This window comes from Saccoglossus kowalevskii, chromosome 10 (assembly GCF_978046115.1).
Source record: "Saccoglossus kowalevskii chromosome 10, keSacKowa6.1, whole genome shotgun sequence".
Lineage (NCBI taxonomy): Eukaryota > Metazoa > Hemichordata > Enteropneusta > Harrimaniidae > Saccoglossus > Saccoglossus kowalevskii.
Window position 1 is genome coordinate 27,713,732 of NC_140650.1, and position 13,968 is coordinate 27,727,699.

A 13,968-nucleotide genomic window follows, 5' to 3' on the forward strand; every position below is an offset into this window, starting at 1 on the left:
TGGCTCTGGAATAGTATTTGTTTAACAAAGTGATAGCCAGGAATGGATAAACAGAAAGGCTTGATATTATTTGATATAATGAAGTGGAATGTGAAACGAATGCACGTTATTTTTGTAATATGATGTGGATGTTTGTGTTAAGCTTGAATGTAATTGTTCCAAGCATGTATATGATATACGTGTGGATACGCGGAAACGGATGAGATACAATACCGTGAAAAATCTCAAAGGAACGAGTTCACAACAATTGATGCCGACAAAGAAATGACAAAACGTGCTTCCTTCGTTTTTACGGCATTATTATTATTGTGTATAGTTCATCATTAGTGACGTATTCTGAAATACCTCATGTAACAATAACACAATTATAAGATATCCTAACTTGTTGGGCAATGATGTATCCGTTTCATGCTCAGTTGTTATGCTCCTTTGGGTACGCAAACATGACAATGCGCTGTATCAAAGGAAAACCGCTTTATACGTACATTGAAAGGCTTTTGTAACAAACAATTATGCAGCAATTGTTAGAGATACAAGCTGCATGTTGCGTTGTGTTTTGTATATGTTACGAAGTTTTCTTGTCGGGATTCATAACGTTGAGTTGAAATAGTGAATAGCTTATGATATGTTATCAAAACGGAACCATGGGTTTGCAACATTACTATTGAAATAAACTATTACAGTAAAGTTTTAGTGAATTTTGAACAAACTAATGTGATATTTGTCAATATATTACCATATAAATTAGTTTGTGACATTAGTCAATATATTATAACTGTTACAAACGGGAATACGACCGCCAACCTGAAAGGTCAAACAAAGACACATAACCAGAATATGACAAATAAATTATACTAATTTAATAACTAATAAGACAATAATCACAAATCATTAACGGGGGTAATATAAATTACACACCGGTCTGCAATACACATTACAATAATAATAATAATAATAATAATAATAATAATAATAATAATAATAATAATAATAATAATAATAATGTCGTTCATCTATCAGTCCCACATCATGAACTTGAAACGTGTGATGGCTGCCATGTCGACATTTGTGCTGGGTTGCACTGGAACTGAACTGCAATGCACGGCACTGGAGCTGGGTGACAACTGACTAACTCGTGTTCACGTTCGTCTTGTACAAGCAGGAATAAAAACATATTAATTAGCAATAAAATTACATGCTGTCTATTCTAATTATTATTATATGTCACATACAATAAGATGAAAATTCAGCTCACTTTAAACTAAATCGTAAATACAGTTGTGTTTTAATTCAATTTCAATATACATAATATTACCCGTAATATTTTTGTGATTAATTATTCAAATCCCTGTTGATTCACCCTGTATGTTTTTCACATGTAATCGCCACAGGATGCGATTATTTTAAATGCCACGGATAAAGATAAATGTTAAGCCGTGGATAAGGTTATCGTGGTAAATTTCCCTGTGTTATTATATATCATTCAATTTTCCTAGTGACTGTGTTATTACCATTCCAATATTGCTTCTTAATTCTATGTGTATATTATTTTCTATTTGAATTCATTTGTTGTTAATGTTACTTCGATATCCAATGTGTTTAGGTGTTTTTAGCTAACCAACTTCTTAAGTGTTTGTTGGTTATCAAATTCAAGTATCCCAACCCTAACTCGCCGAGCAATTCATCGAGTTACCAATGCGCTATATCGAAAAATTAAGTAAATTTAATTTGTTTTTGAGTAAAATTATTTGTCGATCAAATATACATAGGAGGCATTCTAGTATTCTACTGACGTCTGCTTGGCTGCTAAATTATTGAGGTCATGTACGGCCTGACCACTGTGAGTTTGAGATCACTAGTATCAAATCGTTACCACACTATATATGATCATGAAACGCGCGTACGTAGAGCTGCTTTTCTAATCTTCTTCGATTTGATAATAGTACTAAATAGGCGGTCACGCGCTCATTACTACCCAATGGCATGATGTATAGTATGTGAGTCGGAGGTACAAAGTGACCAGACGCCGTGGATTGACACAAACATGAATTCACAAACAGTGAATGCAGCAATGTCAGTCAGAGTACCGTTTCCACTAACGTAAAACCGGTTCAACTATTCAGATCGATATTGTTATGGGAATACAGCACCACTTGGAGTAAATCGACAGTTTATTGGTGATGCAGTCTGGACCATCCGTTAATTGATATCTAGCTGTATATTCAGTCACATGTCTGCGGATAGGTAAGGACTATGTGCACTAATGCGGAATGATACATGCATTAATTGCAGCTACCACTGGTAGCGTGGGATGGGACATCTCACTCTCGTTATCTCGTTACAAACACACTTGGCGTGTGTAAGAAACAACAAACAACAATCCCCAACTCGTGTAACAAATCTCACCCCTCGCCTCTGGCCCTACATTGATATTTTCAGTATTTAATCCATGTTCCTTTCATCATTTGTTGCAATTTAAATTAGTAAGCCACCTTTAGATCACGATACATGCGATTTCTTGATAGTTATATGTTTGACATACACAACAAATTAAATATTTAGACTAGAGTCTGGTTTGAATATCGCGTTTTATAACGGAGCCTGTCGAAGAATATCCGCTTAGGGAACCAAGGTAAATGTATACAGCATTCATTCGACTATCTCCATAAATAATACTATTGTTGCATGAATTCAAAGCAAAATGATGTCGCGGAAAGCTTTTGTTCTATTTGTATACATAACTATGTAATTTTGGTGTAGATAATTTTAATTGTATCATCTGTTGGACACAAGCTTAGAGACAGAAATACTTAATAACACTATGATCAAGACATTCGATATTGTGAATAATAATTGTTTTTAATTGATATTTTTGCATTTCATTTATCTTGAATTATGACTGAAAGCAGCTTAATGAATTACAAAATATTTAACGTGGTAACTCGTGTATACAATAACTTTAATAAATATGATTTCACTTGTTAAAAATTGTGTATTTTCCTTCATAAAAACGCAAGAATTTCACTATCTCGTAAACATGAACCTTTGAAATCATGAATCAATGATGAACATATGACACTCGTGTAATTCGATCACATATTAGCTCACCTAGTATGCTACGTTGAAATACGGGATTAAAAAAATGACCGACGGGACTAATCAGTGTTTTCTATGAGCCAGCCTGCAATAATACCTATGCATATAGTCATTGTATATTATGTTTAAAGCGCGGTGGTTGTCGCGTGTTTGAATTTCATGTAAATAAACAATATATTTACACGCGTTGTATACGTCGCTATGAGTCCCATGTCGAACAGGACGCGGCGTGACGACTGCCGCCCTTTACATATACTTAGTGATATAAAAGTATTTATAATTACTACGTTATAGACATAAATATTATTCTGGCGATAATTATTTTTTTTATCACGTCGAGAACGTCATTACATTGTCATTCATACGGTTTCAAATTGTGTTTCTGTCTCTTGGAATTCCATTTAATCGAGTTGAAATAGATTTGCAGTATACAGTATGTCGAATGGAATATCTACAACTGCCATGTAAAATGACAATATAGCTTCACTGTAGAGTTGAAATTAGCATTTTTACAAGAAATATTCACTAAAAATTATAAGATTTAAGTTATCGAAATAAACAAATCTGTCAGAGCTCCACTATCAGAAATCAATTTCATTATTTATGTATATTTATTAATTTTAATTTCGAGAGAAACTTACTGGATATAATGTATAACTAAATTTCTGATAATGCTTGTTATTGTGACCTTGTTAATTTTTGAGGTGAGTCCCGAGTCTAATTTCTATAGATAAAAATATCAAAGTAATCGGGCTAACCATTTTCAAAATTTGAAAATAGCTCTTTTTACAAAATATTACAAAAACATTCTATTTTAAACACAACAACGCCACACAATTAATTATGATGTACTGTCTGAGTGCATATTTTGAGGTATCCTCGTAATAACTTTTTTATTATACATTTTTTCTTCCAATGATACATCATGGGAATGCCGAAATCCAAAATGTTTAGAACAGAATCAGGGAGCTTCTTTGTGCGAAGTCCGGTCAAACCCTTATGGCAGCCATGTTTGTTTTTAATAGAAAACGCTTACGCGCGAAAATCAATAATAATAATAATAATAATTAATTACATGATCACATCTCTAGATCTTGTGTAGATTCTGGAATTCGTTTCTTATAATACGACCAGGACGCCGTGTGACAGTTTGCACATGGTCGGGGGTTCAAATTTTGCATGAGGCTATTTATAATCTTTCTCAATTGATATTGATATGTGTATATGTGTTTTATTCCATGAAATGTGTATGTGATAGTAATTTAAATTAATCTCGACAGCAGATATACAGTTAATATTTATTAATGATGTTCATATTGTATTCATCTTTTTTGATGCTAGCATAGGGCAGCAATATAAAAATGTGAACTAGCTGGTCATGTCATCTCATTAATCATTTACAAACCAAATTCTCAGAGATCTATTATAGATATACTTTTAAAGATTGGTCATATGGTCAGATTTAGACACCCGTTCTGCTGTTTAACTTAAATGTTAATTTGTTTACTTATTCAATACTTCGTAGCCATTATTTTAATGGCATATGTAATATGGTGATTATTAAATACATACGGGAATTTGCGTATAGTCTAATCGAGTCTCTAAACATATATGTTAATGTTTAACTAATTGAGAAATATCATAAATGCAATACAATATGAAGGTTAGGTTGATACTTCTGTTAGATAATTATATGTTGCATGTGGACTGGCGGCATGATTTTAAAGAGGCAACAACAACTTGGACCGAATGCCTTTTATATTTATTGAGAAACGGTGGAGTTGTTGTAAATAAATTTGAAGGTATGATGGTAATGTTTCAACAAGTATTTCACTATGTGTGCGGGTTGTTGCGATAAATTAGAAAGCTCAAATTCATGCATCCAAAAAATGCCTTGTTGTTATGATATTATATGTTATGCTATGTATGATATTTATTTGGAATGTACATAAACACTACACTACAAGTCACTACAAGACAAACACAAATATAAAATACAAAAACAAAGCAAAATTGGAAAGTAGAAATTTATCACAACTAGAGAGAATTGCAATGAAGAGAACATCAATACTGAAATTTTTAAAAAAGTGCCTCATAAATAGAGCTGAGAGAAATTTCTGTCCACATTTTTTGATAATGCTATATTGACAATGAAATAGGTAACATTTTTCATCTCTAATCACGGATTTTACAGAGTCTTTCTTCTCTCTTAATTCTGAATGCCTCCCATATTCAACTGGCAAGAAATGTGCCGATACTCAATCTTGTCAGAGCAATCCTGTGGTTTTTTTTTGTTATTTTCAATGTCATCTAAATACTTTTCAAAAATATATTTATCATTCTTAATTTGTTTGTATAAGTCTATTTTTTGTTTTTCTATACATCTTTCTTGCCACTTATTGTGGTACACATTCATGGTTCTTTCTCTTAAAAGAACGTTGAATTTTTCAGTTTTAACGCCAGTAGAATTAAACTGAGCAATTTCCAATAATTTATTAATAATACTAGCCCAGGGATCATTCTGATTCAAACTATTTTCTACAAAGGCAACATTAAAATTATTAGTTTGTTGACAATAAAGTCTTTGACAAAATGTCATCAGTAAACTACATATGTCAACCAGGATAGGATACTTACCTAATTCGCAACGACAAGCACTGTTAGAAGACTTTCTATGAACACCCAAAACTGTTCAGGTAACAACTTTGAATTTTGAAATAAATTTATCGTTTTCAATAACTGATTTATATTACCTGAACCATTAAATATAGTCAAATGAAAAAATCACCATTTATCTACATTATACAGTAAAGTGGATCAAAACAAATTGTTAGCTCATCTCACAGAAAAACATTCATTACAATCCCATGGCGCTTTTTAACCTTGTTATGAAGTCTAGAGGTAGCTGCACTAAATTCATCCATTAAACTGGTAAATAATCCTAAGATAATTGTATTTATCAACATAATTGATTGGCGTTTCATTCGGGTAAAATTCAAATTCATTCTCCAGATTTGTACCTGACCCATTGTAAATTTGCTATTGACATATATTTAGAGATCTAAGTCTTCAAAATATAAATACAATCAGAGGTGTGATGGTGTTTCCTTTTTTAAACAGAATTGGTTATCAGCTTTCTAGGTTATTATTATATTAATAATTAATCTGCTATTTGTAAAAAGCTTGGATAAACAACTAAACAATGCTATACTACGCTAATCATAAGAATCATGAGGAATAACCGATTTGAAATAAAAGAACCACAATTCCAAGATGAAGAACAAGTTCATGATTTCGAGGCTAAGTTGAACACTTAGTGATACAACTTAACATCATGTCACAACCAGGTGCTTTGCCAGACTTAAAAAGCCTAATATGAAGCAACATTTCATTGTCACAAAAATCCCTATCAAGATCTATCATGTATTACTGTAAAGATACTTGGTAAAATTCTTATCACAAGCAGTAGTATTTGAATTTAGGGATTTGAAATGATTTCGCTATGACTCTCCACTAATACAATCCATGTTATTACCATTGTTGTTTAAATTACCAAGCTCCTCTAATAATTTCATAGTTTTGGATCAGAGTGTTGCATTGACATCATTTTGTCACACAATTTGACTCTAAATTCCCTTTTCTTAGCTTTAAAAACCTGTTTATATTTTATATTGACCCTGTCTGATATCATTAACGTTAAGGAATTATCAAGAAGCTGCTTACGTAGCGAACGGACGTCATTGTGAAACCACTTTTTATTTTTAGGTTTATTATTTCTCTTTTTAATTCTTGGATAGTAAACTTAAGAACATTTACTAGCAACATTATTTTTTCTCCTGAAATGGCCCAGATAAAAGCATCTTTTTGCTATTTGCTATTTTCCAGAGCAAGAGAAAGTGAAATTGGAAAATGATCTGAAAGGTGATTCAGAGGGCAAACGTTGAAATATTGAACAAAATGAAAAAGCGAATAACTGATAACTCCATAATCTACAAGACCAAATTGATGACTAGTAAATTTCTCCGAACATTGGGAAATGCGACAAGTACTATTACTGTAGAGATCGACTAGAACTTTGCATTAACTGTTAACATGAGAAGCCATATTATTCTTTTTATAGCGAGAATCAGTAAAAACATGGACGTTTGGCACTGGAAGATAGTCATTACAAATATTTCAATAAAGTCAGTCAACCCCCACAGTACAAGCGTTGACAACTTTTCCATACTTTATCAAAATTGATTATGTCAATCTCTAATTGTTCTAAAAGCAGCCACAATACCTCCTGAATTTCTCCCTTTTTGACAATGTCTAACCCTAATCACTACGGAAAAAATGAAAATCTTTAAGAGGAAAATCTGAACTACTATTTCTATCTAGCCAAATCCTACGCAATCATGTTTTGTTTTCTAACAAAATCTGTCATTCATTCAGTTTGCCCCTGATACTATGAATGTTCCATGAAGCAAGCCTAAGTCTAGCATGCAACAATCTACAGCAAAAAAACTAGTTCATATTGTTCCTGTAACGGTTACTCTCCTTTTGCCAAGGTGGTGATACATTATACTGAAATATTGCTCTTCTTGTTGTCGGTCAGTTTCGCTAGTCTATCTATGATTGACTTGTTGGCCAGTTGTATGGTTATTTTACTCTGAGCACATAGCGGTTGAAAGAAAGTACTTGCTGTTTAAAGTTTCTATTGTAGTTGTTACTGTTGTATATTCTATCAATTCGATATGGATTATGCAGACATATGTGGTAACTACTGTTTTGAATGTTTTGTAGCCATTCATACCTCTGTTGTGAGAACACTTGTTCCTCCTTCATTCAGATGAAGCCTGTCCCCCTTTAACAGATTACTTGAATTCGACAGTCTGAGGTGGTACAGGTCAAGTTCAACTTCAGATTCAAGACTACAGAATAATTCTATCTGGTTGGTTGATACGTTCGTTGATTTCCGGATTATAAATCTAGTGAGGTAAATATAAGGAAAACGTAAAAGAAATGAAAACGGGTGTAGTGCATAGATGCACATTTGTAGTTTGAGTGATAATGTTTCTCTGAAATTAAGTATTTGCCATGTGTCACAATTTCCAGCTGTACGTATAGGTTGACATACGCCATATAAGAGTGTATACAATTGATTATTTAATGGTGCTTGTGAAGATACTGATACGTTGCCAAATGATGATGAAGGTATTTGAGTTTAATAAAGTCGGAACATCATAAGACATTCAACTATTTCCTGAATAAGGTAATGTCACTACCACTTCATTATGCGTTAAATTACGTCGACTTCGGGGTCGTTTAGTTAGGTCATTGGCATATACATATATAAAGTTTACCTACAAGCCATTAGTTTGAGTCTCAAACTATGGTTTAGTGCTATTGACATAAGGTTGGTTGCATTAATCCATAAATGCGCTATCAATAACCATTCTAGTGACACATTTAAGTCTCTGTAAAACACTTGTGTGGGATTTATTTTATTAACTTGAATGTGCTTAATTTTTATCAAAAAGTGTTTTAATTACCCAGACAAACACTTTTCCCAGATACTATATTTGAAAGAAAATGTTCAATTAAAATTTCGTGTTTTAATGAAAAACATGAAAGTGTTTGACAGATTTACAGTGTAGATTCGGTAATGCTGAAATATCTGCAGGCGGATACACTATATTATATATATATTGTTTATAGTCTTGAAGACATATCTAACGGTTCCATCCATGTAAGATGAAAAGGTATCCTCAAACATGAATATTTTATTACGTTAACATATTAGGCAGGTATTATCGGCAAGTAAGACCAGGGGAGATATTAAATAATCCCTCTGTCAGCCAGCTAGGATCCACGTTAAATGAAACACGAATGGCCGACTGTACGTATCGAACAATGAACTAATGACATTGTTTCATTTAAACCGATTTTAATAAAGGTTCATTTAAATATGGAATAGAAAAGGTAACAAAACGTCTCATAGGTTTGAATATATAACAAGACAGATGTATCACGTGACTACCATGGAACATTAAAATCCTTAATGCACCCTGTATATAATGTTGTTTTACTTTCTCAAATGTACTGTATTCTGTCATCTGAATAAATGAAGTAATTTTAAGTCACGTTACAAAATTAAACAATGAACTGTGCAAATAAATTGTGCATGCCTCTACTTAATATTAAAAATTCTTACAGTTATCTAAGATTCGTTCACGTACAACTAAATTAAAAAGCCACCTATTTGCATATTAAAAAATATTTGTCAATTAAAAACAGTTGTATGTGTATTCTATTTATCCGAATATTAATAAAGCTTATTCGGCTAAACACTAATGTATATACGAGCTTCTACGTCATAAGTGGTCGTCCGATGGATGATTACTCTCAATGTTAGTCCTTTTATGATTATAAACACAACTTCTGTTACTCTACACATGATAATTCTTCCCGCGGGCTCAGGTGCAAATTATACAGACCACTTTCCTTCCAAGAATACACAGTAATAAACACACATAACATTTGAAATACGTTTTTAATGCACGCGATGTACACTACTCAAACGCAATATTTTGTTTAATAAACATCATGGCATCTATTTATATTGAATGTAGAAGGGCTGTCACTATTATTTGAAGAAAATCCATGAGAATGATCACAGCGGCATGATTTTCAATTAACCTTCTTATTTTTTCCGAAGTACTTGCAATGTTAAATCTCTATATTCATTGGAAAACAACGACGAATAAAATACAATATTACTATACATCTTGCATTTAGACGTCTGTAAACCTATGTATGTACGGTTCCCTTACTTCAAAAATGTACGTTGCATTCACTCCGTAATCGAGCATTTTCGTATACGCAGGAATAATGATGTAACGGAAATTGAGACGATCGCCCTCAAACAATCCCGCATACACTTAATGGCATGAATTGCAGTGTAGACCACAGTGGCGGTCAATGCCTGAACTATACTGCCTTAGTGCACAACCCGCAGTATTCTCGTTATAAACACAGAATATTTATATACAGTCCTGCATATTGCTTGAACGTTTAGCGGTTCACCGCCGACTCTCGACATATACATAAATTATCAATATATACACATCCGGGTATTTACGGAATTGGTAATATAAAGCGGTGCAAAATAATATATTCTCTAAACGTTTAGGCTGATGTAGAAGAAGCACAACCCACGATGTAAGTATATACGCATTGCTTTTAACATGTGTTCTCTCGAATAACAAATTTAATTTTTAAAGATCGAACATGCTTGCATCGAACTCACCTCAACTTGCCTATTGCACTACGATATTTGTTTGATTCAATTACATCGCTATACCTACGTACATCCTAGACGATTGGCCGGAAACAGTGCACTGAGCGCTCCGTATTGTGTTGTGCTAAGATGTTGAAATAATGATCTTCATCGTTGATCTTCAAAGAACTCCCTGTGCCACTGCTGTATATTAAAGACAATTCATCCTGTTATGTGTACGGAATTGTATTTCTTTCATAACACATTGATAATTTGCATATTAATCATGATCTGCATAATTTTGTAAATAATTGTTAGACCTAATTTTCAAACCCCGCGAAACGTTCAGTCTCATCAAGGCGTTTGATTTTTGTATTCAAAAAATGTTACTTTGTAATTTCAGTTCATATCTTTTTCCGCAGACCCCATCTAACCTATTTCTTGATAATAATTTGTTTTTCATTGTTTCTATGCACTGTGGTATTTATCTTAACTTACAGATTTCATTATTTCTGAAAGGCTGCAATCGTCATGAACAACATCAGCGACGCACGTGATTACATGGACACGAGAAAGGAACTCCCAGGCACTGTTTTGTTTAGGAATATATCCTGGTTGTTGATTTTACTATACGCTGTAGTATTTGTTATTGGATCAGTCGGTAACCTTCTTTTGGTATGTACGGTCATGTGTTGTAGTGGCTTACGCAATGTGACTAACTTCTTCATTGCAAATCTAGCCGCGTCAGACTTTTTCATGTGTATATTCTGCATTCCATGGACGTTAGCGCACAGTCTAATGAAAACCTGGGTGTTTGGAGAATCTATGTGTCGGTTTGTTCCGCTAGTACAAGCTTCGTCTGTGTACGTGTCCGTGATCTCACACGTTGTCATAGCGATTGATCGATATATTGCAGTGATATATCCGCTAAAACCTCGATTGACTCGGTACAGTGGGACTGCGGTCATCGTGGCCTCTTGGATAATTGCATGCTGCTTGGCGTCACCGGTGGCTGTTTACACTCATCTGTTTGACCTTCGTGACTTTGATCTGGGTATCGCATGTTTCGAGCTGTGGCCTAACCGTGAGCGAAGAATCGCATACAGTATAACCCTGATTCTCGTCCAGTATATTGTACCGCTCATAATCGTTAGTGTATGCTATGCCAAGATGTCTATTAACCTAAACCGCCGCGTAGCCCCAGGTGTTGTAACAGATGAGCAAATGTACAGAGACACTCGAAGGAAACAGCGAACAAATCGCCTTTTGCTTGCAGTGGTCGCCAGTTTTGCGTTCTCGTGGTTTCCCTTCAACGTGTTCATGGTTTTGACGGACACCGATATTGACGCTATAAATCATGTGTACGCCAACATAGTTTTCGCTTTCTGTCACATAATCGCATTAAGTTCAACTTGTTATAACCCATTTATCTATGCTTGGCTTCATCCAAACTTCCGTAAGAAATTAAAATCCATGCTATCATGTTGGCGGTGGCGTCATACGGGTAATGACAACCAGACGGGGAGGGCAAACAGGGGTTACCGCACTCACAATCACTCGCTGGAACCCAAAATGGCTGTGATCTCTGGCAACGATGGCATGAGTCAACGCGTGGTATCGCAAGAACAACGTGTGCGCACCAGATCTGCGCTAGAAAGTGACACTGACACAACGTACGAGAATAACCCATCTCACTATTTACACCATACGGAAAGGACAGCTGATGTTAGAGTATAATAACATATCAACTTACAAATATTAGTGTTTTGCCACAATGTTTTGGGGATGACACAATGTATCCACGACTTGCAAGATGATGTATATATAGATCGTATAGTAGTGCGTAAGTTTGTGGGAAAGATAGTAAATACGACTGGAAGTATACTGTTTGACTGCTAACTAAGAACGCACTCTGATATATTTACAACTGAAACCCATTTATAGCACATGTCCGTACAAGGTAAATATTAATTAATGTGTGACCAGCATTAAAATATATTGAATTTCTAATAACATCGATTAAGGAATAACGAGCAAATAAGAAATGATAAATACATTGAAATAACGAGAATTTTCGAATAATAATCGAATATTAAAGACTAAGAATACAGTTCTACACCAGTCTAACAGCCCATTAATATACGGTAATCAGTGCTTGTTGTTTTCAGTATTGCGGGACCGGCCTGTATTTAGTTGTGGATAGATTTTTTCAGTTCTTGTATTTTCCAGGCGTTGTCACCATGGTCACAAGATATTTAAGTCTTTATCGTGGCTGGTGATTAATCGTGCCTGATGATTGGTAGCGTGACGATGATTCGTAGCAATCCTAAGTCTTTTTAGTACCTTCAGTTCTCTGATGTGTGTTTCGAGGAATCGTAAAATGAACGGGTAATTTCGTTCGTTTTGTCAGGTTCGGGAGTCTCCACAGGGCTTGCATATGGCACGAAATTATTGTGTGCGATTGTCCATACCTTTTCTTCAAGAATCGCCGCGCTTCCTTGAAGCTTGCTGTATGCATCTATGGTCTGAACGGTGTCTTAGTCTTCTATGGTCTTCCGGCATATTGGAACACTTCGTCAGTCAGTTTCAAAGATCCTGGTCTCGGCACCAAATGTTTGGTTCGCATAGGTAACTAAGAACACACTCTGATTTATTTATAACTAAAACTCATTTATACAACATTTCGGTACAGTACGCAACAAAGAAGTACAAGGTAAATATTACCTATAAGTCGTGAGATTTATAAGCTTAGAAGTTATCTAATCTTCGATATAGATATAAATTAAGCCATGTTGGATAAATAATGTGAAATAAATTGCCAACAACCGTTAGGCCATGCATCTCTCGTTGGTTTCGCTCGGCATTTTAACCTCTATAACATTCGACATTGCATCGAGGGAATAGGTTACATAAAAATACTAAACACAATACGTACAATGAATTACCAGTACTGCCGGCACAAGCCAGTAGCACTTGACTTTCCCTTGCAGCGTCAACTAACGAAATAGAACACACTGATTGAACGGCGCCTTTGTTTTTGTCAACTGACTTCCAGTCTCTATTCATTGAGAGTGGGGGAGGGTGATACTGCCGTGTGCATTAGTGACGTTGATGGACGGAAATGCCGTGTAAAAAAATTGCAAATGCAAAAGTACAAACACAAATCTCCTATAAAATATTATAATGAGTTTTCATATAGAGGATAATACCTGAATATGATATGGATGAAACTAGACGAGGGACAAAGATGTATGTGCGTGGTTTTATTTTAAAATTGCCAATTTACGTGTCGATGCCAATCCAATGTGACGTCTTGATTCCCGCTCAATGAGTATCCGAGTTAAAGATGCGTTCGCATTACAAGTACGGTTTTTTTTTTTACTTTGACAATTCAAATATACGCCAAGCATACCTCGACCAACCAATGACTTATGACGACTTTCTCCGTAAAATAATCAAAGATCATCATCACCAATTGCAAGTGGTCGTCAACATAGGTAATCACATCCGGTCTAACTTGTTAATATGCGTACTTGTACTTATATTTATAGTTTGCAGCTGACTGATTAACATGTGAACCGTAAACCAACCACGCAACACCTTTCGTATTA

At 34.5% G+C, this 13,968-nt stretch overlaps 1 protein-coding gene across 1 annotated transcript; it reads left to right on the plus strand.

Annotated features, from left to right (window-relative positions):
• Positions 1 to 10,888: 10,888 nt before the first annotated feature.
• On the plus strand, positions 10,889 to 12,094 carry LOC100376689 (prolactin-releasing peptide receptor-like). Its single transcript, XM_002740007.1, has one exon. The coding sequence runs from the start codon at positions 10,889 to 10,891 to the stop codon at positions 12,092 to 12,094; it is 1,206 nt and encodes a 401-aa protein (XP_002740053.1).
• The last annotated feature ends 1,874 nt before the right edge of the window (positions 12,095 to 13,968 follow it).